This window comes from Aythya ferina (genome assembly GCF_964211825.1).
Source record: "Aythya ferina genome assembly, chromosome: 5".
Taxonomy (NCBI): Eukaryota; Metazoa; Chordata; class Aves; order Anseriformes; family Anatidae; genus Aythya; species Aythya ferina.
The window spans coordinates 11368796-11396173 of NC_140301.1; the positions used below are offsets into that span (position 1 = coordinate 11368796).

The 27378-nt window shown below is 39.8% G+C and overlaps 1 protein-coding gene across 5 annotated transcripts in view; it reads right to left on the reverse strand.

Annotated features, from left to right (window-relative positions):
* NAV2 (neuron navigator 2) overlaps positions 1 to 27378 on the reverse strand; it is a 224661-nt gene that overhangs the window by 118431 nt on the left and 78852 nt on the right. For 3 of the 5 annotated variants that reach the window (XM_084521978.1, XM_084521977.1, XM_084521975.1), the window contains exons 4-7: positions 25994 to 26066; positions 17759 to 18032; positions 16357 to 16425; positions 12659 to 12816 (exon numbers count right to left, since the gene is read on the reverse strand). In XM_084521978.1, coding sequence (XP_084378104.1) covers positions 12659 to 12816; positions 16357 to 16425; positions 17759 to 18032; positions 25994 to 26066 — 574 coding nt within the window. The remainder of the gene's footprint in view (positions 1 to 12658; positions 12817 to 16356; positions 16426 to 17758; positions 18033 to 25993; positions 26067 to 27378) is intronic. The other 2 variants (XM_084521979.1, XM_084521976.1) reach the window with 1 other exon arrangement.

The window sequence follows — 27378 nt, forward strand, 5'->3', positions numbered from 1 at the left end:
GAACCTACGAGAGGAAAGTTGAAGTAGCAGAGTTTGTTTAGTCTAGAAAATAGAAAGCTGAGGGGAGACATTGCAGGTCTTCAAATATGTAAAGACAGTTATAAACAGGACAGATACTGGGGGGCAATAACACGCCTAATTCTTAGCCAAGCAAAATCCTGACTCTTTCCACTGATTGTTTTATTTATTTTTAAAAGCTACCTATAATACTAAACAGACACCGGAAAGAACACAGTAAGCAACTGTCAGATCTGCCACAGGACGTTTCAGAACAGCCGAGCAAACACCGCTCGGGTACAGGTACACGGGATTTTACTGCAGAGCTGGAGCACAGACTCTGCTGCACATTTACAGATGCAATTCCGAAAACAGGTAACGTATGCTGCAAACTTATCACAAGTTTAAATGCTGGTCTTTAAACAGAGTTAAAACCAGGTGTATCTACTCTACAAAATTATGGCTCAAAATTGTCTAATGACAGTGTAAATGAAGTAGTTTTATAAGGAGCAAACAAAAACCTAGCTATTCTCCCAGGAAGAAAACATGAAACAAACAACCAGACTCTCAGAGTATCTTTCATGTTATCCCATGCACTTTCCCTTCTCTCTCTCTGTTTCTGTTTTTTGTTGTTGTTGTTTTGTTTTTTTCCTGTTTAGCCACATCAAATTCACACTATTGAAAGATAAATAAATCACACTGGAGTTTTGATAAATACCTCCACTCTAAGTTTATATTTAGAAAACTTGACAGAGTTATTCCGGCATCTGCTTTTTGGTAGTGCGTACAGCAGAATGGTAGGAAACACCAACTGCGTTGCACCTTTTCATGTAAGGTTATGGATTTGTCAAGGCAAATTATGTAAACTTGTTTTATCATCGGTCTGACTTGCAGAGAAAGCTGTCAGTCAGCAAGGATGGAGAGCAACTCTCGGCTGTCAGCACACGTGGGCACACAGGCAGCCTTCTAAACACCAAGCGCGATCTGCTCTTTGCTTCTCACCTCACCGAGATGAAGCACTTGTACATTTTTAAAAAGGAGAATGACCTAAATTTGTGATGTTTTCACATTCTCTGTTGAGCCAATCACTTTAAGAGTGAAAATCCCTTTTCCGCTTTTGCAGTTCTTTTAATCTGAGCAACTTCTGTACAGTCTTATCAAGTCACCACTTCAAAAGTAAACATTAGGCTCACTCAATTTTCCGAAGAAAAAGAAAACCGCAAACAGAGCTAAAAACACACCGGGTACTAAACAGAAGTTAAAGTGACTGTTCTAGAAAGTCCAACCCCAGAATTTTTTTCTAAACCTACGTAAACATGATTTCAGTCATGAAGAAAGTTACAACTGCCACAAAAAAACCTTTAACTTACAGCAATCTGTCGCAGGGGATGACCGTTTCATTCTATAAAAACACTTCCCAGCTTTCCAACATCCACATGCTGTTCAGAGGCATCTTTCCATCGCAGGACCTCCGCTGATTTCTGATGTTGAGGAGCGTGCTGCTAACACTGCTGCTGCCCCCGGTGTGACCAGCCGGCCCTCAGCAGCCGCAGAGCTGGGGCCTTGGCACGGCCAGCAGCGGTTCTGGCCGCTCGCACAGAGAAGGTCGATGCCTTTTTGAGATCAATTCAAGTACATCAGAGTTCTCTGCTGGAAATCACAGCTGCACACTGCACGTAAAGGACGCCGCTCGAGATACCAGGCGTTATTTCTCATTTCTGTGTTATTTAGCAAGCCGCCTGGCTGCCACTGGATCTTGCAGGGACTTGACCAGGCAGAGAGTGCTGAGCAGACAGCGAGTCCTAAAAGCTGCAAATTACCTTTCCGGAGTTGTATTTACTCTCTCTTCCGTAAGATATCAGACACTCCAAGTTCAGGACTATTCAGTCTTTAATTACCAAAAGATATCATTCAAAATGCTAAGATTTATTACAGTAACTGGTGTTTGCTAGCTTCTATCAGCTACCAACATTACCATGACTTTTTAAACACATGGGAGGGCACTGCAAGCGGCTTTCAGATCCCTTTAAAGGCAGAGTCCACACTGAGCTTTTTGAAAAGCTCCCCATGAGACTAATTGGCAGCAGACCCTGGCAAGCTTTGCACGCTGTAGTGGTTCAGAGCAACGCCAGTAACAAACACAGCCTTCTGCAAAGCTTCACAAGCACAGAGCTGCACAGCAGCCACCTGCGAGATCAGATCTGGAGGCCTGGCTTTCATGTTACCTCTTCTCAGGCAGCCAAACCATCCCTTGTCTAGTAACTCTTCTTACCTGGCTACCAAATGGACAAAACCATGGAGTACAAATGCTATTTTAGGCTCAAGAGATTCATTTACCAGCATTGGGACGGCACTGTTTTCTCCCACTGTTAAATGAACCTTTTATAATATGGTTATGGTCTCTAGCTTGAAATCATGTTGATATGAATTAGGGACAATAAAATCACTTTTTTAATTTTTTCCCAAAAGGGCAATAGTAATTTGAAAGGAGTTCCCATCAGACTAGGTTGGTTATTAACAGGCCTGCAAAGAAATGTTTGCGCTGCAGCTGACAACCTGACCACCAGCGAACAGGAACAGCCAGGGGGGTTGTTTGCTTTGAACATCACACTTGTGATACTGTAACAAAGCAGTCAAACCTTTCATTGTGGTCAGTGTCGTGTGATCATCTCAACCCTTAAATACCAAAAGGGATGGCTTTTACTTTGGCCAGGAAACAAGGAAGAGTAGGAGACGAGGCGGTGCTGTGCCCTGGAATAGGCTGACCAACCATCTGTGTGGATGGATGGATGGATAGACAGACAAACAGATGATGACTCGTAACTTTGGCCATCCCAGTAACCTTTCACCAGCTCTGACTCTAGCTGTCTGGATGAACCCAACGTCTTAGCTTCCCTGCCACGGCTGTGACAATAACTGGACCTGTACCTGCAGCCAGAAAAATCCTTTGGTTTCAAATTCAGTCTCTACACTGAATGCTACTATAAATGGGTATAAAAAAAATGTTAACTTCTTAACTGGAATCTCTATCATGTTTTACAAGTCTCAGCTCTTTTTTTTTTTTTTTTTCCACCACATTTTTTTCATTCTTATACTATTATTTGGCAGAAAGGAGAGAGTCTGCTTTTTGTCCCTGTTTATTGTTATTAATTTATTGGGAGTGGAAAAACTGTGTGAGATTAAGCAGAACATAAAGCTTCCAGTGAGGAAGACATGCAACATCAGAAGACAGAATAACTGTCCAGCCTGTACTTGACACAGGAGCCAACCCCAGTCATTTTGAACATCAAATATTTCATCTGTTTTATGTGCAGTTACAGAAGAGGCCTTGTCCTCCATTGTCATGCTCTTAAATAAAAGATTTTTAATTCAAGAGAACTACTACGATCATCTGAGTTGACATCAAATGTATTAAGCCAAAGAATTTCATTCAGTAATTTGAGCCAAATCTATAACCTCTGCCTACACATCAGCTCTTGGTAGATATTAAATTTGGACTCATTATGTCTAATTTAATCCCTTTCAACAGCTAATCACCCATGTTCTTAAAATCTGCATCTAGTTTGCTGTCTGAATTGGGCTAGTTTCAAATTCCAAACAAATGGATACTCACATGCAGTCTACTGAGGTAATAAAGAATCCCTATTAATATAAATCTCACTCCCTACAGAGTCTTTTAAGTAACAAGGAAGTAACCTTTTAAACGAAAACATAAATTTATCTTTTAAATACCTAGCTGCAAAAGAAGTTTTCCAAGCCTCTAATGATGCTGTACCCTTCTTCTCATTGTTTCATGCATGTCGTCCCTTTATTCAATGTCCATTTGAATGCTGCTGGAAACTTCAGCCTTCAAGATCCTACCCCTGACAGGAAAGGTGAGAACCCTGAGTTTTCATTTCACTTTGCACATCTCATCTTGTTCCTGGTAAGAACTTAGAAAGCAACAATCTCAAAGTCAGTATTTTTAAATTGACTTCAGATAATTTGTGGTTGACTTAATCTGAATCTGCTCCTTTTGAATAACCTTAAGCGATCCCGAGTTTGAGAAAAGCTCGGTATCACACAGCAGCAAGCCGAGAATGTATTCTCAGGTGCTTTTTATATCAACGCAGGATTTAACATGACTCCTCCAGGACTCAGTACCAGGGGGTTTTTCATGTTCCTAGCTGTGAATGCTTCACTGCAGCTATTTAACTGGTGGATTTAACTTTGGAGAGTCATTCCTTCTAAAGCTATGACGATATATGTCATGCCCTCTTGAACTGTACCGACAAATATAACTGCCTACATACAAAGTGCACACATTTTTAGCACACATTTGCTGTATGTAACCATACACCAGCAAGAAATACTTGTTCAGCAGAGTGGAGGTTTCCATGCCAACATTTTACTAACTTGGTAGTCAGTCCTGCTTTGATACCACAATGTGAAAAAGATATACAAAGAAATTCCTTGCCTGTCCTTTGACATACGCTAATATCTCTTCCCGTTTAATTAGATAATACTTAATGAAGTATTAACATTTTATCTCATGTAACGTTAGATAACATTTACAAGTATCGAAGTGTGGTAATTTCATTCCTTGCCAGAGCTCATAGCTGGACTAAAGTAAAGTCAGCCCCTTAGTGTTAAATCCACAGAGGTTTGATGCGCACAAAATCGTCATTGCCATGAAAATCTCTGATTCTCTAAGATCTGTGGATCTTGGTACTTCCCTGTTTATCAATGCTACCCTCTGTACGGGAACTGTTTTAGCTGTGTTAACAGGATAAACATGCCTGTAATGAGTAGAACATGGACTAGTTTGGAACATCACTGTATTATATCGCAATATACAAAGCTTTACACAACAACAGACCAGAACTGAGCATCAGCATGGAACAAGGGAAAAGATGGAACATTTAAATAAGAAAGGCATTTAGGACAGCAACAAAATATTAAAGATTTTTTTCTTACCAGGTCGAACTATCAACCATGAAGTTTTTGCTTTGCTTCAGTTTTGCTTTGCTTTTGCTCCCCAACAGAGTCCCTTAAAGAACTCACTGACACTATTTAGTCGATGTCCCAATAAATTTTTTAATACCCAACAAAACTAACCATTTCTAACAATTGCAGAAACCACAAAGAAGTCCTGGTTATAAGAGACCTCTGGAGATCATTTGTTCCAACCTTCAGATGAAAGCAGGGTCTAAGATTAGTTTAACCAGGGCTCTGTCAAGGCAAGTTGTGAATACCTTCAACAAGGGAGATTCCGCCACTTCCCTGGGCAAACTTTTTCGATATTTAATTGTTCTTGTACGGAAGAACTTCATTCCTATTGCCAGACAGAAATTCCCCTAAAGGAACTTGTGCCACATGCCTGATGTCCTTCACCATGCATCCTTGTGAATACAGCAACCAGCCTTCACATACTAAAAGACGGTGATTAAAAATATACTGCATTCCAAAAGGTATTACCTAAACTTTTAAAGAAATAAAAGGAATGTGACATCAACCAGAGGAACACACGCTTCTCTTACTTTCCTGCAAATACAGGATATACATACCTGGAAACTGAGACACATGGAGCTCAGATTACAGCTGAGTCAGCAGGATCTGATTTCAGAACCCTCTGATGAGACTCATATCAATAAATTCGCAAGAACATGGCTATTAAAACATTTATGTCATTTCAGTGCACGAATACATATGCATGAATTCTCTTTTTATTTCATACTTCCTGTTTACGAGAAACCGGACATTATTAGCACTGCCTTCTTCGCAAATCTGAAAAATAAACATTTCCTTTGATCTCATGTGGAAATGGTCCAAGCTTGGTAATGCCTTTTCTCTACTGACATTTTATCTAAAATGCAATCCAAGGGGAAATGTGTCATTTTTCCCATGGACTTCTACTGCCCTCTGTAGGATTATTTTAAATAAAATATTATGAAAAAATAGAAAATAAACCTAAGCATATAAGCCTACCAGTCACATCACTGTATCACATCATAAACTTACTGGAGATGACATTAAGTTGGCATTTTCTATAGCTTCAGTATTTTAGGGATTTTACAGACTGGGGATACAAGTCAGAGAGCAATAAACAAAATATTCCCATTAAATGCTACCAGACTCTTGATAACGCAAAATGAAATCTGAGTGCCTGAAGATCAGTGAAGACAGTGGATACGTGCAGACGTTCAGGGCTGGTCAAGAATACCCACCATTTTGCAGAACAGCAGACTGCTTTTATAGCCTGTATCAAAGGACTGTCAATTTTGTGTGGCTGTGCAAAACATTGGGACAGATAAAAAGAAGATATGCAAAGTCCATGGAAACACAGAAGAGTACCACCATTCTGTGGAACAAAATGGTTGGAAGACAGAAAAATCTGAGTTAAGACAGGAAATATGAGTTCTTCTCCTAGATGGTTCCTTAGTTCCTGTGTCTGACTGACAGCCCTCCAAATTGTTTGAAAGCCCAAGACCTGCTAAATGGCAGCCCTACCAAATGGCCACAGATAACCATTTATTTCACTCCTCTCTTGTGATCACTGCTGGAATTCTAAGCATCTAGAGAAGTTCCAATTTGTAAACATAGTTGCTCGTGGACTTTTAAGTACTTAAGGTGTTCAGTGGAAGCCTTGAAGATCTCACCCCTGGATTTACACACCCAGAGCACTCAGTGATTCCTGCAGATCTTCTGTAGATCTGGACCTCACTCCATGATAGACAAATTATACCACCACATGAAAAGCATGCAGTTCCTTAACACGTGTAGACACACCAGAGTTTATACTAACTGATTCAGTATTGTAAGTCTGTAACAGGTGCTGAAATGAACAGGAAATTACCCGTTTAATCCTAACACATTCTAATTTCATAAATCAGTTATGCATTTCAGCAAATGTATATTCTAATGACTTCTACCATACTGATTTTTATTTTCATTTTTGAATGCCTTGAGATTTCCAGATTTGACAGATTTCCAGAAGTGAATAGCCAAAAGTTTCGACAGACTGATTTAATGCTGCAAGATTTCAACAGGTTTCTAAACAAACAAATAAAATCACTGTCCCCCTATCATTTTACGTGCATAAAACTTAAGCATCCACTGTCAGAACTAATTGACAGCTGCTATAGCTCGCGAGAAAGACCACATGTACTGCAAATACTATTTTCATAAAGCTCCCCAAAATCCAAAAAGAACAATAGAGTACCAATATTGTATTACTTTAAATTATCTGTTAGCATTCAATTATTGACTATTACATGGAAAACTAAACCATATGAAAATCGAATGAGTCTGTCATTAGGCATGACAAGGATCCTGAGGTGTGAGTTTTTCTTCTTTCTTATTTGCACACAACAAATTAATCTTATTTGTCCAAATGTTGTAGTGTGCACACAACCAGAAGGACTTTAAAAAAATATATCTGTATCTACTTAAGTGCCTGTGAATAGTTCATTTTCTCAGAAATCCTACTTGATGTCTTTCTGTTTTTCCTATGTGTCAAAGCAACAGTAGTTACATTTATTCGTGTTACAGAATTTTTCTCTGAATCAATCCATCATTGCTTGTAAGAGAAAGCTGAACTTTGGTTTGCAAAAAAAGGTTTTAGTTTAACTGCAAAATCTCCAAAGGTCTGTTACATACAGCATCTCCCACAGCTTCTTTTTTCTTCTGAAAAGAAAGAAGTCAAAAAAAAGTGCTTTTAAAACATGTTCATTACCTACACTGGCCTGTATATTCTTGGGTGAAGGGCAGACACACAGTTTTCATCAACCCTTGTATTTACATCCTATCTAGGAAATGGCCCGAGTACACCAGTTGCTTCTTCCTCTGTGCTCAGAGCCCATCACAGGAGACTTTAGAAGCACACTGGGAGCTACAGTCAGCTTTATTTCTGTGGCTTGGACTTCATGCTCCAATTTCTTTCAATGTTTGCAAATGTCATCTGGCAAAATCAATTAAATTCCCAACATTCGGGATAAGCAAAGCCCTGCAACATTCCAGGTCTTTATGACAGAGAGTATCTCCTCATGTGTACTCCTTTGCTAAGAGTACACATATATCTCAACACACACACCTGCTTGCACGCATCCAAGAATCTCTTATTGCTATATAACAGCAGAACAGTTTTTTAACTACAATAGTTTTATGTTACATAAATCCTTTCTAGATTTCTTGAAAACCGGTGGTCTCATCATTAATTGACTAGTGGAATATTTAAAAAAAAAAAAAAAAAAAAGTAGGTTATTTATTTTCCAGTAGCTAGCTATTCCTCCATGCTCCATTTACTGTCCTTTTCATTTCTGATGTATTCTGTTTCAATTAATGCACTTTCTTTGCCACAAGACACAGACGACTGACTAACAAGACAGTTCGCATTTGGAGGGAAAGGCCACAGATTATTTAAAGGCTGCAAATTACATCCTACTTTGTAAGAAACTATTCAAATGTAATACACCGAAGGCTACCTTCTATCATGAAGTGATCACTCATGCCAAAACAGTCTGCCAAAACAGTCAGATTTCTTTTTCTCCCATTTCCTTCTCGAAAAACATGTAACAGAGCTAGTACTGTGTAAAGGGATCAAAATTTACCACGAGAGAGCTGACTGACACACAACATGGTCGTGTAAGTCTCATTTCCTTAGGCAAACTTCAGGATATGGGTCAGAAAACTTGAATTGTCTTAGCAGTTTGACAATAAACTTGTCTGGCAATGTTACAATTAATGTGAAATAAGCCAAAAATTTGTCAGACCAACTGGTTTTGTTTCTCATGGATGCAAACCAACTTTATGTCATGACTGTGTTTTTAAGCAAAGTTCAAGTTCAACTTACATAAGCCCCCCTTTTTTTTTTGGAAGGCCATAATTTATGACCGGATTTTATATATATATATATATATTTTTTTTTTTTTTTCTTTTTTTTTCTCAGAACCACAGTTCTGAGTATTTTATGCAACATATAAAGGCCATGAACCTCAAAAAACAAAACAAAACAACAAAAACTTCTTTCAGGCATTTGTAACACTGAGAGGAAGCAGATTATCATGTATGCTTCTTCAGTAACCACTTTATCTTACTGAAGAGATGGATTACAATGAGGAATGAGTGTTGCAGAGCTGTCTGCCTAAACAGCTGATAGTCAAGCTTCCCAGTTGACAAATGACTGTTATTTCTCCGTACGTGAGAGAGAGGAACTAGGCAAAAGACCAACGGCAAGATTTTTCCCTGAAAACGAAGAGAAGAAAGTCAAGGCTGAAACCAGCACTTGACTTGCCTTATTTAGTCATCTTGGTAAGCTGAGGGGAAGCCAAGAGAGGTCAAGTTCTGTCCTGATGGCAGCTGCCTGCTCACTGCCCACCCATACACAGGTACCGATCCCTTGGCCAAGTGACGTGCGCCTGGGCCGGGCCGCACCGCTCGCCGCGCCTCACCCGTCCGAGAGCCCGGGGACACCGGCACAAGGCCTGGTGTTGACGAGGGAGACCGGGAAAATATCACACAGGAAAATAAGGCTCCGTCAATTCTCACCTCTCACTTCTTGATTTCGGCTGTAATTGCTAGATAGGGTAATAATCCAAAATTAAATTCAGGCATAGGGCATGAGGGTCTGGAGAAGGAAGAACGCATTTTCCTGAAAAGAAACAGGCATGGGAACTATAGGCAAGTTGAGTCAGCCCAGTGTTTTTCTCTCATTCAAAATACTCACTACTGTTAATAGAAGTTAGGCACATACAGCATGGAGATTAAGCCTAAAGGGCACGCTGCCAAGTGGCTGCAAGGAGATAGTATTGAAATACAGTATGGATCTATCTTCGTAAGGGCAACGACTTTGTTAAGGGTACAGAATTAGCTGCCAGCCTAAGCCAACAATTTGACCGTAGCAGACTAGAATAATCTGCTCAGTTTTCACCAGTCGTGTCCTCCAAAACTCTGCTGGTTAATGCTGCATTACAGCGCTCAGAGCTACAAACTCCAGCTAATGAATTCTGTCAGATTACTAACTCAGTGAGTAGACACCAAGTCAGTAAATGCCATTCAAAAAGCAGCACTACAGACAGAACACAGTACTTGCCATTTCTGATGCATTGCCATAGACACGGTTTCTCGGCAACATTTATAAAAGTACATCATGTTCCTGCCTTCAAATCCTATACTACACGACTCTATAAATTCAATTTAAATAATGTATTTTAAGCACCTTTGACAATAGCAGAGGAAAGGAAAAGAAATGGTGCTATTTCTCATATAAAAACATCGAAGAAATCTTCAGTGGTCATTTGCCATTCCTGTCAAACTACTCAACAAAATGCCCTATTGTTGGATTAATTTTCTACTCCCCTTTGTCTGTGTTTGACACCAAAAAAAAAAAAGCTTGTTTCACCAGTGCCAGTTTTTCTTGAAGCTATTCTTTCATGTGTACCTTCAGGACAGCAAGTCATAACCTCAGTTCTAGTAAAGAAGGATTATACCTTTTTCAAGAAAAGCCAGCTGCTTCTTATATTGTAAATGTCATCTTTACAGCATTCAAGGACCAAGAATCTTCCTCCTGAGAGGAAACTCCCTAAAAACGAGCAAGCCTCCAGAGGTCCCAACAGACCAATGCCATTTAGACCCCACCACATGGTGTCCTTTCCTTGTCCTTGACTGGCATACCAGGCTGGAAAATCAGAGAAACAGAGGCTACAAGCACTACTAAAGACTTACATAAGAAATTAAGTTTCTGTTTATACTTTACAGTTAGTTTTTTTTTCTTTCAGTCTTGAACAAAAACAATTTCTGTTAACTGTTCCAGCAGAACCCAGGCCAGCTATAGTCTGCTGATATTTTAAGAGAAGTTGGTGTAGGGGGTATCTACCCTCATTATCTGGGAAGAGCCTGTGCATGGCTCATGCCAATGAACAGGAGGGCTGCCTCAGGAGCATCTTCAAACAGAATAACAAATCAGGTAAGAATATCACCAAAATCCCTTTTGCAGGTTTAAAAGCATCTAGGGTTCTTCATGCCACGTCTCTTTTGAAACAGACAGTCCTTTGGGGCTCAAATCCTTCTGTTATATTTTTGAAATTTATTTAGGGTTTCTCACTTTGTTTTTATTCAGGCTTAATACCAAGATATGATAGCTGTTTTGAGGTTCTTGGCCATTTTGAAACATAATGTAGATTGCTAATAAGTTTGTTTGTTAAAAAAATGAAAAGCTAAACACATCCAGGCCATTTATGAAGCTCTTTCACTTGAACATTAACACTTTACTTCTTTTAGCAGATTTGAATACACTTTTCCTTTTTAGTATCAAGACAATAAAATACTGTGACGTGTTGTAAAAGCTCATTCTGTGGAAGATGAGCAATAAATCATCCTGCTCATCCTGCAATAAAAAGATCCCTTGATACCACAGTATTCTGCAAGGGCACAGTTACAAATTATCATTTGGTTTCATGGCTGAGAAATGACTACGTTTTACTGAAATCAGACAGTAAATCTTAAAAGAAAAAAAGTTACCACAAAAAAAAAATTCAAGTTGTAAATGCTGTAAAGCAATCAAGCTTGCGGAGTCAGTTTTACAAAGGATGAATTATCTTGGGGAGAAGGAAGAGATGTAAACTGCACTGCTGTCAGCATCAGTAGCTTTTGCTTGGTGAGAGAGATGGTTAAGAAAACAATAGAGCCAATATGTTGAAGCGAGGGCAAAAATATTAAAGAATTAACAAGAAAGGAGGACTTACAGAATCTAGGACAAAAATAAAGACGGATCACGCTGTAAGCCATTACCATTTTTAATGACCATAATCTGAATTTCAATAAACTGCCAAATTTAATTCTGCCAAGGAGCTGCTAAGTTACTGTTATTTACTTATAACAGTAACTAAAAACAGTGAGTTTATTTTTTTCTACATTATGCTGAGAAGGAGAACTAAACCAAAATGACAATATGAAGGATGCTCAGGCAAACATTCCTTCACTAATCTGCTTTTTAGGTTATCAGGAGTACTGAACTTTATAAACTGAAGACCTGGTAGAAAAATTTCTCTTTATGACAAGTTACCTAGAAAAATACAATGGATTCCACAAGTTTAGAAGTTATCTGAATATCTATACCGGAGTCAACTTAGATGACAATAGAAATATTCATTTTATAAAATACTGTCATTGGAGAGTGCTTTGTTCCTAATTGTAGTTCTACGAGAGGCTGATCAAGAAAACATGAAATTATGAAAACGACTGCCATTAATTTAAACTAGATTGAGACTGAAATCCAAAAAAAATATTTTCACCAGGTAGTCACTGAAGCCAGCTCTAATAAGAGAAATGATCATTCATCTACCCTTTCATATATAATTGCCATATGTGCTGTCATACCTTTTCTTTACCTACTGCCTGCTGTAGAAATGATATCTTCTACCCAGTGTAGTCACAATTAAAACTTATCAGCCTCAGACACACAGAAATGTTTATTAAAAATTTACTCAGAGAACGCACCACTTATTTTAGATGTGTGTAAAAGTAAACATCATGTTAAAGCTCTGTAAGGATTTGCTTTTGCAAAGAGCCACTTGCCACTTCGAGATAGTCTTACAACTTCTGGAACTCAGTGGAAAATGCAATTTCCTCTGAATAAAACCACTGTTCAGAAAAACTGAGAATGCAAAAAAATTCAAGCACTCACCTTTTTCATTGCTACTTGTTGGTGTTGGGGGGAGAATTCCAGGCTTAGACTTGTCGTAATTGTTAAAGCTCTGGCTGCGTCGATTGTTGGCACTAATAGAACCACGAGTCTTGGTCTCACTGCCTGCAGCGGACACCCTCGTGGTAGGGCCTGGAAGCCTGATGAAAAAATTACAATAAGATTAGATATACAAAGAAGAACTCTGAGAAAGAAACTGTGGAATACCATGCATAGGCTGAAAAGAAAAGGATCGACACCACCAACATATTTTTAAGGTCTTTGTCCTTATGAAAGATAAAATCAAAAAATCATCCTAGATGAAAAATACAAGGTAAACCAGTTGAAGTCTGAACTGCTTCACATCAGGGAAAAAAAAAAAAAAAAAAAAAAAAAAAGAAAAAAAGAGAGAGAGAGAGAGAACCTAAACCATTTAGTTAGATACTTTAATATATTTCCAAGAGAGTTTTTGGCTCAAAAATAAAAAATCAGGATCCAGTTCTAAAATTCCTGAGTACGTTGACTAATAGCAGAATTGGCAAACAGTTGAGTTGTTTCTAATAGACTCAACACAGAATATACTTAACTACCTCCCACCAAGTCAGGTGATATAATCAGACCTTCTCTATGTAGCTCCTTCTTCTTCCATGATTCAGCTTTCATTAATGGTCACTTTCTGTACATCTTGTAAATCAGAAATAGCTGCAGTATATTCAGCGCAGTAATAGCACTGCTGCAAGCTTAAGGCCAAATGAGACACTACTATTCTTAGACCAGATTGCTGAACAGGGCTACACTTATTTTGGAAATAACAATGAGACAGAATACGGCTGCCTTTTTCCTTGTAGGGAAGCACATTACAGCTGTGGTCTGAAAGCTACAAAGCCTAATGGCCAAGCCCAGCAAAACATTAACTGGATTTAATTTGCGCCCATAAAGTCACACAAAGCTTAAGTTTCCCCTCGTAGGGCAACCACATTGTCAGTGAGCAGGTATAAGCCCCTGGTTTAAACTGAAAAAGGATGGCAGCAAGCTGTTTCAAGGAAGGACTTTCCAACTTTGCATTTCCTTACTGTAACCCATATTTAAAAGATTTAGATGTTTACCTAGAAAAAAAAAGGCAGTTCAGATTCTGGAATAAGTAGACAGGAAAGGATACTTGTTGCATGCTTTTCAGGCAAAAGGGGACGGGTAGAATTTCCTAAAAAGCCTGATGAGTAGAAAAGCCACAGGCATCACATCTCGAAACAGTATGTGTACTTGAGTCCTTCAAAGTCAATGTTTATACACTCAGTTGCCATGTCTGCATGGTATTTTGTGCGCCAATGAGCCTATTTCCACATTCCAAATTGACAAAATATAAAACATTGAAAGATTTGTTAGTTCCTCAAAATCCACACAGAAGAGAATTAGTGAAACAGCTCATGGTTTTCAAAAGCAACAAGATCACACTAAGGATTAAAAGATAGGATCAGTTCATGTCACACACAGTAGCGCTGAAGGGGACTTCTCTGTGCTTTGTATTTTTTGCACAGTAAAATCTCTTTAGCACTGTCCTGTATAAAATAAAATAGTCAATATGTCTTAAATAACCTGTGCCAATAATAGGCTGAAATGAAGAAGTCCCAGTTATCTGCAAGAACGGGGACGCAACAGACCAAATCACTGCTGTGCCCACAGGAAGGAAAAGAAGCCAGGAAGGAGTCTGGCAGTGCTTCCTAAACAAACTGGCTTCTCAAAGACTAGTGAAGAAATAGGAAATAGGGAAAGAAACATGAAGGAGAAGAACAAAAACGTCAGCAGCTGCATGCACATGCTTTCAAAGCTCAAAATGGGAAAAAAACATCAGGGCATCATTCAAATACAAAAGCAAAAAATCATTCGCAAACTCAAACCACCGCGGATCTGGCACAGCACATCATGGTTCTGAGGTTTACTTTGTTGAAGCCTTTTAGACAAGCCCCTCAATTTAGCTAGGAAGAGCAGCCTCTTTTAACACTGGGGGGTGCTAGAAAGTTGTACATGGCTGTCACTGCAGTGAAGTGCAAATGGGAACCCCCCAGAGATGCTTCATCCCCAGTAGAGGAGACTACGCAGGAGGAAGCGGGAATATTGCAGGGGAAGGAACAACTGCTCTTCGTAAGGACTGTCACGCTGCTCTTCTGGAGGTCTTGGGGGGCATTGAGACAAGAAAGTTCCCTAACAGCTTGCTTTGCTTCATAGGAAACAAGCCAGGTTTCTCATGGGTAGGGAGAATACTCAAGATCCCTCAGGTGTAAGTTTCTACAAAAGGATGAAACACTGTGAGTATGGGCTGAGCACCGCAGGGAGGCCACCAGAGCACCCAGTACTGGAGGGGAGCTTACTGGTGGGGCTGACAGGAGGCACGGGATGTGTCCCCATGCTGGGCGGGAGAAAAGGCTCCCCACACGTGCCCACGGAGGCTTTGCAAATCTCTCATTTTAAAGTAAACGAAGCTACTCAAAGCTTGCCACCACTCAAGAAGTGGCAAGTTTTAAACTCAATCAGGACTGTCACTGCCAATAAAAACACAGAGAATAAAAAACATATGAGCTAACAAAAACTCTTGAAGGAAGTATAATCTCTCCTACATTGTTTTTGTGTAGTTTAACTGACTGATCTTCTTTTTAGCCCATGCATTTGGTCTTAGGCCAAAATATTTCACAGTGAGATTTGTGAAATCTAGTAAAAAATCTAGGTGCAGGGAGATGTTCCTGGCTTCTTGCAGCTGGAGACAGGGCACCGAGCTCAGAGGACGCTCTGTTACTACTCTTCAGCGTCTCCTCTAAGCAACCAGGAACTGTCAAGCCATGATCATGATCAAGAGAGAACATGAAAAGGAAAGAGGGAACATTTTAAAAGGGGTTATGGTGCAGACCTTCACTGTTGCCATAAAAGAAGTAAGACGGGAGAAATAAATCCAAATTATGCATAACTAACAATCTATAGAAACTTGCCAAGCTGAATACAGTCATAAATAATGGTACACCAGCTTAGCAAAAATCATCCAGAATAGTTTAATAATGTACCACTCTATAAAACATCCTCATAAAACATTTTTATATATAATTGTAATAAAAGGCAAAGTTAAGATTAATAACCACATTAGCAACACTTACAGCAATCCTTATGAGTGCTGAGATGAGATGGCCATAGGGGCTGGCATGCAAACCAAGCTGGGATTCAGGACAAAAAATAGGTTGAAATACCTATTAATCATTTTCAGGGAGATCAGATATTCTCAGCTTCAGAACACTGGGGAGTGCAGGAGCTCCGATGGAAACACCCACACAATGCTGTTTGGGCTCACATGGCGTGTTGGCTATGCTCCACTTACTAGCTGGGACAGCACTAGCCTGATGCTGCTAGTTTCAATAATACAGATCTAAATACAACTAATACAGACGGGGAAAGTGGGGAGAGCACTCCCAGAACCATGTTTTGTTCTCAAAAACAAAAGCTCAAAAGGACAAAATTATTTTCTTGTGGGCCAAAATGCATTCCACACCTTGGAAAAAAAAAGAAGTTAAAATTGGTCCAATACTTGCACATTTCAGCTGCTTTTAAGATGCCTGGTTACAAACAAGGAGGTAAATATATTCAGCATGAACCCTACGCATGCATCCAAAAATATTGCAAAAGGATTATTCATGCTTTGCAGAAGATGAAGAAATGCTAACCTAGAAGACTTTTTCTGACCAAGAGTGAATCGGATGATTTTGCTTTGAGATGAGTCCCTGGGAGATGCACTGTACGACAGGAAAGAAAAAGTGGAAGACATCATTGAGCACAGAAAGTTTTTGGTTTTTATGCCACTGAATTTAGCAACTAGCTTAAGGGAGTAAGGAGCTTTTATAAATTTCAAAGGAAAGAAAGCTTCTTGCCCAACTACAACTTTAGGTCAAAATCAATTTTTATAAAGTAATGAAGATGAAATTCTGCATGCAAAGTCACATTGTATTACCCTTCAGATCCTCAGCTTGTTATTATATATAGTTTTGTGCAGCATCTGAGCCATTTCAGCTTACTAACTTACATATACTAAGTGCACATGTATGTGTATATGTACACATATATACACATTATGACATTTAACACCTCAAAGTTGGTTATTTTTAAATCTAATCTTTCCATCTAAGATGAGCATGGTTCATTAAGAAAAACATAAACAAAACAAAATGAGCTCAGAGTAGTGTTTCTCTTAGAAGACCTCGCTTAAATTCTCTATATCCCACATAAAGCAGCACTTAGTGTTCACCCCAATATGTGTTACCTTAACACCAGTCAGCCTTAACCTGTGATATTTTGAAACAAATAAGCTTCCACTAAAAAAAGTAGCAAATATTACTTCAGCCTTTCATCCTGCCCACTTATTACCACTAAAATGCTCATCCCCTTAACAGGAATGGTCAGATAAGCAGAAGGCTGTAAATATATTCACACTGGTACCGCCTTCATCAATGGCTTTTATGCTAACCGAGAAAGAGCACCTGTAGGATAAAAGACTCTCAAGACACAAATATCCCCTCTGTTACCTATACGCTGATCTAGGAGTGCCAATAAACACCAACAGTGAACATTTTTTTTCATTTAAGCCAGCAACTTATTTTTGTTGACCAATAAACTTAGATTTGATTTTGACCATGACTAGTTGTGATGAGCTCTATTTCTTCTACAACTGTCAGAACCTTCCATATCTTAGTGAGGACTAACATTCTCATAAACTCATAACTGCAATTGGTCTTCACATTTCCGTAGTATATACTCTGTAATAATAAGGATATATATGTTTTGCAAGTAGAAGGAAGCAAAAGGAATACTGAGAAAAATATCCTTATAAAATATGGTGGTCTTGCAGGCATTCTGCACCCACTGAACCAAGTACTTGTAACATGGAGAATATATTTAAGCACGTGCTTTGACTTACAAAGGTGTGAAGTCAATTGCTACCCAGTACTCAATTTCCAACACTGACTTTATTCTAGAGTAGAACTAAAGAAAGCAGATTCTTTGACTCTTGAAGACCTTTAAGAAGAAAAACAAACAAACAATGAAAAAAAAAAAAAGAGGAAATTTTCCCACCTTGACTGCATTTCTGGTTGTGCTTTTAACTGATGCTGTGCAGCTTGCTGGGGCTGTTGGCACTGAGTTTGGAGTGAAGCTGGCACCTGTTGCTGCTGTTGCTGTAGCCCGACCTGGCACTGAGATGGAGGTCCTGTTTGCTGGGACACTGGGGGAGGTTGCTGGGATGGATGGTGTTGTGGTTGCTGTTTCTGTGGCTGCTGTTGCTGTTGCTTGTATCGAGACAAACTGAAGAAAAGGCCCAAGATGGCCTTTAGATTCCCATTCCTGATTTCTGTAAGGCAATATTGAGAAGTCACTCAGTTAGCCATCAGCTGTTGTTTCTTTTTAACAGTGCAGTCTTAACACCATCTGAACTCGTTTTCTTTAAGACATGACAGACTTTCTGCAAATCTCATTTATATTACAGCTGATTACCAGTGAGCACCAACTACAAATACATTAGTTTTCCCCTGCAGTAACTGCAATAGACGTCTTCTATTTCTGCTATTTTGTGTTAACGTTAGTGTGCTTAAAAAGATAATTCCTTTAAACAGTTCCTTTAAACTTAAGTAACTAAAACAAACAAAAGACAACAACAATAAAAAAAAAAAACACAACACAGCAACAAATGCATTAACATCATGCTGTAAATAATTTCAGTCCCAAATTTGAATGAAGAGGAGAAACTACTCAGTTATCATGCTGCATTGTATCATTTCTGGAATATCAGACTTATCATTTCCATTAAGAAGATCTGGTGCAAGTTATACACCAGAAAACATGATTATTGTGCAAGACTGCTGTATTAGAACAGATAATTGCCAATTTGATACTATCACAAGCTGATACAGAATGGATACCCGAGGTACTTAAAAGTAGGTTGACAGTGAATGAATAAATTCGCGGGCCCTGCTCTATCCTTTATTCCCTCTCCCAGTCACTTTTCTCAGTGCATTGCTCATCTTTGCTATGTAGCAAGGCTCCGTTCTTAATCACAAGCCCTTTACACAGCAAATATGAAGCTCACATATTAATGTTTGCTCCCCTTACTATACAAGCATCCAACCTCTGCTTCCTTCCCTAGCTAAGCCTCAATCTACCTTTTCTTCCTAGCAGCTGATGTAATTTACTTTCTTCCTTAATTTTGTCTGGGCCCATATTCATGTCCTCAGTCACCCTGAGACCTTATCTAAGCAGTCCTGGTCATTACCCAGACCGAGGGCACTCCTCTCCTCTGACTCGATCTCCTTCCCCCTTTTCCTTCCCCGCAGTCCCCCGCAGTTTCCTTCCCCGCCCCTCTAGAAGGCTCTATCCCACCAGGACCCTGTTCTCCTGCTTAAATGAGGGCCCAGAGTTGTCATCCTCTGCCTTCCTTTGTTCTCTTAGCCAACTGTAGCCCCTTCCAGGACAGTGGGATCCCAGTGAATCCTGCTTGTTGCTCCCTTTCCCAGTCTACTCCTGCCCCCACGCAGCGTCAGGCCACAAACCCAGTCTCCCCCATCACCCTTTACATGAGGCTCTTTCCTTGTCTAATCTGCCTGTGTTTGGCTAGGGAGGATACTGGATGGAAGCAGACAATAAAGCAAAATAGACACAAAAGACACAAAAGAACAGTAAAAAGGATTTCCTTATCTCTAGCAAAGAACTGGATTTACTCATGGGGATTGTAAGGAAAGTATCACTTAATCACAGGCCAAAGCATAACTAAACTGCCCCAGAGGCACTGGGAAGCTTAACTGCACAAACACAGGCCAGAAGATAAAAGAAATCAGGGCCAGGAGATAAAAGAAATGTGAGTCTACATGTTTAAACTTAGCAAAGTGACACGCAATTGAAAACAAGGCCCTGATTTCAATGTGAAGTGAGAGGCAATTAAAACAATAACCCCACCTAAAACCTGTCGACTTCTGTGGCTGTGAGTCTTCTGTCCTAATCAGAAGAGAAACCTGCTTTTGAAGTGCTTAAGGTGACAAAAAAAAAAACAATTTAGTAAGGTTCAGGAGGAGCAGCCTCTTTCCCTCTGGGTTTTAAGTGCAATATTTCAGACGGGACTTTTAGAGGTAGTTCTGTTTCCCTTATCTTAAAAACAGACTGAGGTAATTCACCTGGCAGCTCGCCCCTGCCCTTCGCACGGGAAGAGCACTTCAACCCCATGGCACCCTGCCCGTCCTCTCCTGCCTCCTGCCTTACCTCCCCTCCTGGCCATGGGCAGCTCAAATAAGGGTAGCCACCCAGATAAGGGCAAGCATGTCACCCACTCACTTTAAATCTGGAGCCCCAACTGGTTTTGTATATTTCAGACACTTGAGATATTTGAAAAGAGACTGGAATTTGGTTTTAAGTGAATCCACACAAATCCACCCTTTGGGAATTTCCATGCTGTAATGGCTCTGCTGCTGCTTGTTTCACCTACAGCCATAATTATAGCTTGGCAATCATCTCTTTCTGCACAAAAATACACTGGACTTCGTGGAAATTGAAAAAAATATCAATGAAAAAATACCTCGTGAAACAAGGAAAAGGTAAAGAAAAGAAAGGTCTGTTGGATAGATTATAGAGAAAAGCCCTTATCTGATCCCTCGAACACTTGCAAATGAAATTTCCGCAAATCATAAACTAATTATATACAAAAGAGAGATCAAAGCAAACCAAGGGAGAACAACCGAAATGGCCTACCGCTCTTATTTAGTCAAGAGCTTATTTTGTGTCTGATTTTGTAAAGCATGTGGCGCTAGTTCAGCTAGTTTACATGGAGAAGAATAGTTAGCCAAATCGGCTAGGAGGAGTACAAATGAAGAACCACTGCATATTCCATAGCTTGCAGAGCTCCTGCCAGAAAATGGGGCTGTCACATATATGTAATTTTCATGCCTAGGGATAGTGGATGCGTGTGTCTGTCACTCTGCGCAAGCCTCTTATAGTTGGCCATTGAGTTCTGCATGCAGTCCCCATCACCCCTTCTTCAACAAGTGAGACCCAATGGTCTGCTAAACAAAAGAAAAAAATGTAAAAAGCAGGAAATTCTGTCCATAATGAATGACGGCAGGGGAGGGAAAGAGCCAAAGGTAGGTCTGAATTTAAGACAAAATTCTGAGAGGTACGCGTACCTCACAGTTAATCCTGGATATATCTGTGAGGTGCAGACAGATTCAACTTCAGCCACCACGCAGCTCAAAGCTGACTGGCTCTAAGCTGACTTTAGGGAAAAAAGCTACCAGAAGAGTGCTGGGATGAACTTTGTAGACTCCACTGAGGAATGTGATCTGAGTATAAACAACATTGGGAGTTCTATAAAAACAGGGCAGCAAAATTAAAAAAGGTATTATGTTTTTTCCCTGCTTTGTCTGCATGCATTTTTTTTTATGCCAAAAAATAAAGAATTTATCAGACCAAAGGAATCTTAATAACACACGGGCTCCATGTGGTAGAATCAAAATCTGCCAACTTGGTAAGTGAACACACCCTCCTCTCAGGTATGTCCAAAACTGCTTTGTGGGGCATTTGTGCTACAGAAATCAAAATTCCACCTTGATACTGGAAAGGAACTAAAATGGATTGACAGCAAGACTGCAGAGCGTGTACACTGAAACCCATTTACCTACAGAAGCACAGACGTCATTTCAGAGGCAAAAGTCTAAGTTCGATAGCAGTGGTTCCAAAGTCTAGTAAGAGGTTTCCTTTCATCGCTTTATGGTTTCATGATTTGCTCAGCTGATCGTTATCCAGCTAATCTGTTACCCAGAGGAGGTGCAGCTGCTATCTCTGAATTCAGTTTCTACTGCACATTTATGTTCTCCATAATCTTCAAAATCTTGGCAGTGAGGAAACAGTGTGTGAAGGATGGCATGCTTAGCTGGGCAGCTGCAGCTCCAGGAGCCCAAAACCCAGCTGTGGAAAGAAGTAAGAGCATGGGTATGGACAACCAGCAAAACCAGCAGCAAGAAGGGAAGAGAACTGGCATCTCCATACTTTTCTTCAGGAGCTACAAATAGAGATGTTAGAGTTTAAAATTTTTGAGACGGGAAGACTTCGGTGGCTCCATGTTGCTGAAGCAGGGGGCCTATCTCTATGGTCATCATCAGAGAACACAGATCCTTAAGCATCTTCACTGCCTAAATCCATAAAAGTTCACATACAGAAATCCATAAAAGCCTGTGTCACACATTTAAGCAGGATATTTTTTTATTTTTATTTTTTACACTGGAAGGGTATTACACATGAAGTCCCAAATTATTTCAGTATTTAGGAGTTATCCAAATTCTAATTTGGATACATTATCAACTTCCCTCCGTACTACGGCTGCACTATTGAAAAATGCATATTCTCAAGCAACTTGGGAGAGGCTTTAATGTTTATTTCCATTTGGAAGCAATCACAATCTCTTACTTCCTCCTAGATGAGGCTCTGCCAATGGAGTAAACACAATTATTTGCAGTTGACCTAGCAGGTCTTGGCAACTTATGCAGAAACACTAGCTTGCTTGCCTGGTTACAACACTCTTAATTTTAAGTGATTCTGTGTTCTCCTGTTGGGTTCTCCCCTTCTTCCACAGCACAACTAAGGATGGTCTCTCAGAACAGAAACTTAATTTCTATTTGAATTCATGTCTTTTAGCTTCATTTTATAAAAAATGTTCCTTCTCTCCCCTCTCTTTAGCGGTGACTTTTTTTTTTTTTTTTTTTAAATGTTAGTGGCAAACCCAGTAAATGTTCTCCTTCAGAAGGCATTACTGGTCTCTTCTTAGCTTCCATATGATTTACTATATTAATTCTATTAATTCCTAGGAAATGCGACAGCATGAAAGAAAAAAAAGATATTAAATCTGCAGAAACTATGGGATAGTGTGCTGATGAGTCTGACTTGTGATTTGGCAGGAAAGCTATGAACGTGAAACATGCCTTCCCCTCCCCAGTGTGAACACTACACCGTCAATTTTGCACGCTGTTTTCTCACCAACTAATCTGCTATTTTTCTTAGATTTTGCATTGTTGCAAAACAGGTAAATTATATGAAATATGTTACATCTTTACAGTGTTTACATATCACATCCAGGTTAAAGTTGGCTTTTATTATGGACTCAGACCTGCATTTTCTGTTTAATCATTTCTCAGTAAACAAACTTTCTACATTTAGAAATTTTAGCTCACACCTTATTTTCTTGATGTGAGAATTCTGATTGTAACTGAGCTATTTAGGCATATAATGCAGGTGGTACTTGGGCTGAAAGGGAGGAAAAGATTTGTTATGGGTGTTCTAACCCAGCTGAAGGATAAGCTATAGAAAAGGACAGCTAACGTCCAGCCAGCCCTTCTCCTACTAGTTCTCATAATATCAGGTTAGGAAAAAAAGTACTAAATACCCACTACTTTGTTTTCCTTGCTTATGAACTGTCACAAGCTTTGTGAAATTACATTTAAAATATACGTGTTAAAGTAACTTGTAGAATCTCATACGCCAGGATGATGTAGGGGGCTTCCCTTATAGGACACCAAGGAATTACGTAAACTATTTTGCAAATTGCCAAAATGCAAGTTTTAGTTGTAATTTTTCATGAACATTTTTTAAAATATTTAATTTTGTTATAATTTTATTTTAACCCAAATATTTTGGGAATACTTTTGAAAGGTAATGTACATATGTAAGACTTGGGTACATGGTGGTTTCACCATACGGTTCATCCACAGTGGCTATCTGGAATATGTTTCATAAACATCATTCACGGTCAGTAAGGGAAAGATTGTTTCAGCTGAGACTTCCAATCATAACCTGAGAGCATGCAGCTCACAGATTAATAAAGAACGGAAGGAAAACATACTCAAGATAAAATAGCACTAAACTAAATAGAACAATATTAACTCTCAATTCAGTATTGGTGCAAATGATTTTTTCAGCTGCTTAAAAACACATTTTGTGAAACAGAGGTGGAAGCAGCAATTTGTCAACACCAAACTGACCATAAAAATGTTTTGATATAAAAAGGGCTAATGCTAAATACATTCCAGCACCACTACCTACTATTTATTTACATTTTGGGGTGCAAAAAAGCACCTGTTATTTATGAATAAAGAGACTTTGCTCCGTAAGGGGGAATTCCTGCCCTCTGCATCCAGCAAATGCGCAATACACGTATGGGTGGCAACACCGCAACACTAAAAAAAGAAGTCACATTCTGCTCCACCTAGACAGAAATTAAAACTAATGGCTTTGTGATTCAGCAGTGTCTGTTCCAGCCCCTGAGGGTGGCATGGACTGAGGTCCTGCGCAGTCCCACCTCGGTGCCAGGGCTTAAGGTTTAACTGCGGTCAGCCAGCATTTCCTTGAGGGCCTGAGACAGCTGCAGCAGCATGAGGTTATCATCGCTCCCCCTCCACGCTGTGCTCACTAGGTCTAAAATCCTTAACCCCATGTCCACGAGAGCTCACAGACATTGGGGGGCACTGACAGTAGCACAGCCAAGGCCAAGAGAGGGAACATTTTCTCCTCCCACAGGGAAGACTTGGCGGTCTCTTCAAAAACTCTGTGGCTTCACATGACCTGAAAGACTATCATTCATCCTTCCTTTTTTCTTTCATTTTTAAAGGAGCAAAGGTGCATTGCATTTGTGATTGTATAAGGATATAGGCAAGGTTTACAGACAGAAGATCTTAGACTATCTATAAAAATCAAAGACGTGGTTTTGGACACAGAAATTAAATTTTACTTATTTTTCCCATTTACACCAACTATTTTAACACAATGCGTTACCTCGCCTGCTGTACAGAGTCTGGCTGGGGTGGAGCTCATGCTCTTCAGAGTAGCTCGTGCTGTGTTTTGGCTTTGTGGCTAAACCAGTGCTTTTGCTGTTGCTGAGCAGTACTCGCACAGTGACAAGGCTCCCTCTTTTTATAGCCTCAAGTAGGCTGGGGGGACAAGAAGTCAGGAAGGGACACAACGTGGACAGCTGGCCCCAGGTGACCAGAGGGATATTCCTTGCGACATAACGTCATGCTTGGCAGTAAAACGGGGGCTAGGTACCGGGGACATGGCCATTGCTCAGAAGGTGGCAGGGCATCTGTCTCCTTGTGGGAGGTCGCAGTGAGTGACTGCCGTTGCATTGCTTTTGTTTTTTTCTTCCTCTTTCCTTCACTTATTTCACTATCTTTATCTTGACCCACACGTTTTTTCACTTTAGCCCTTCCTATTCTCTGCCTGGTCCTGCTGGGAGCGTGGGGGAGTGAGCGAGCAGCTGCTGGCTGTGGGCTGGGGTCAGCCCACCACACCTACACATCCTTTCTTGCCTCTTTTGTTTGAGCGACAGAATTCCCTCAGAGGAAGAAAACATGGCTTTACGCATGCAGGCAATTAAATTGTTCACACAGAAGTAAAAGTACATTCATGATTTGACAATGTAATCCCCTCAAAACTAAGCTTGCAACGAGACTTACTCACCAGATCTAACTTCAGGTCTCACCTGATGCCACACATCCAACTATTTGCTCTGTGAAATGCTGAAGAAGGTGTCATGTAATAAAACATTCAAAGTTTGTCTAAACAGCTTCTGAACCCAAATGCTTTTCCAGCATATTTAAATGAAAGCGGAGGTGAAAGCTGGTGATGAGGATTAGGAAAATCTGTTTGATCTTTTAATAAGACAGCAGTTAAACAGCTTCTGAGCACCAGCCACCATACGCCCCGACACATATCATGCACTGGCAAAAAAGGAGTATCCTGCACTGAGTCATGTTCAGCTTTTAGGAAATTCTGGTGCTATTTATAAGCTAAGTGATTAACTCAAGGTCAATACTCTTTCTTTTTTCCCCTTTTTTATTTCTTACACTTGGAATTACGCTTTTTAGAAATCTAAATATAAAAAAGCAGAATCTTTTTTCCAACAACAAAATAACTGAAGAAAGAGGAACTAAATACCTTTTCTCTCAACAGACAAGCAGCCCCCAACAGTCATTAAATATCCATAAAAGCTACACTCTAACCCGTGTACCAATTATACGACTTAGATGAAAAATCTCTTTTTTAACAGACATAAACCAAGACGTTACTGAATTAGAATAATTATTTTTACAAGTCAGCCTTGCGGAGATTACATATCTATTTTACCTACCTTTCATGCTGAGAAGGGGAAAAAAGGAGTGAAGACCATCAACAGCTTATATTATTCATATTACATTAATTTTCCATTACACAGGACGTGCGGGTTACAATCACAAGCAGCAGTTCCTCGTTTAAAATGAAATCTTAAACAACCAATTGACTCACCTTCTGCTGACAGCCCCTGTATGTTAATCCCCTTAGCAGCCAAGAAACTCAGGCATGCATCTATGTTTTCAATCTATTCAAGAACAACAACAAAAAAAAAAGGAGACACAAAAGAATATGCATTGTAATAATTGTTTACTTTAATCTCCCGCCACACTTTATTGCACTCAGTCTTTGTATCACATAAAAAGTCCCTTTGCTCATTACGCGGAAACCATAACAAAATGAAGCCTCCTAAGTTAGTACGGTCCCAAATTGATTACTATGTGGGTCTGGACTCTCTGCTATTTGTACTTGTGTGAAGCAAGTTATTTCATACTCGCACCATGAAAGATGATGACTCCATATCTTACTGAAGGGTCAAGGATGTTATGCCAGGATTTTTAACCTACAATGAGTATAACAAACGTGAAACTGAAAATAAACATGGAGGCCACATTTGCTTGAGAAGGCAGATTGCCACTTGCTCTTAAGTTGACAGCTGGCAAAAGTTTCCAGCCACAAAAGCAGTCAAATATAAAAACTGTAACTAGAAACCCCAGCTGGAATCCAAAATATGTTTACTCACGGCATTCTCCGCATGTCAGAAATGACAGACAACCCCAGTATCTCACTGTGGGGTAAATCCTGCCCTTCAGAGAGATGGTACAACTAACTGTACTACATAGCATGGGATAAAATGGATTTTGACCTGACAGGATATACACAGCAGTTCTGAACGCCAGTGACTACAATTGCCACATACAGACTAGATTTGAATCCTACTCAACAAAGTGAACTCTAGAAAGGTTGGGAGAGTTTGGCATTTCCCCCTCATAACTCAATGCCACAGTAGAGATCCAGCTGTAGCCTCGTGCCTACATTCCCACCCATCTCCCACCAAAGGTCTGCTGTCATATTCAGATGCCTACAAAGCATTTCTATGCACAAGCTAAACCTTAGACACCTCTAAAACCTTCAAACAAAATTCAAACAGAAACAACAAAACAAAGACACACACACAAAAAAAAAAAAAAAAAAAAAAAAGGAAGGCAAAAGCAAACTCTACAATATTTTAGGATATATCACATAATACATGAATAGTTACACAGAAGACTTCAGGTAATACCACTATGCAATTTTTGCTTGTGTCGGGGCAATTGGGAAGTGATCAAGTAGTATCTGCATGTTTGAACATCTTGCAAACATGAATTAGGCTCCATAACATCTCAAACACTTCTTCTGCTTCATAGGTAAGGAAAACAGACCCCAGTCGCCACGCTTGCTATCACGTAACTACCTTTCTTCTGTGAAGTTTGGACACAGCCAAAAAAGAACGTGAAAGATCCGCCTTCTAGATCAGCTCTTGCCTGACGTTGAACAAATAGAAAAATGAGGGCTTACGG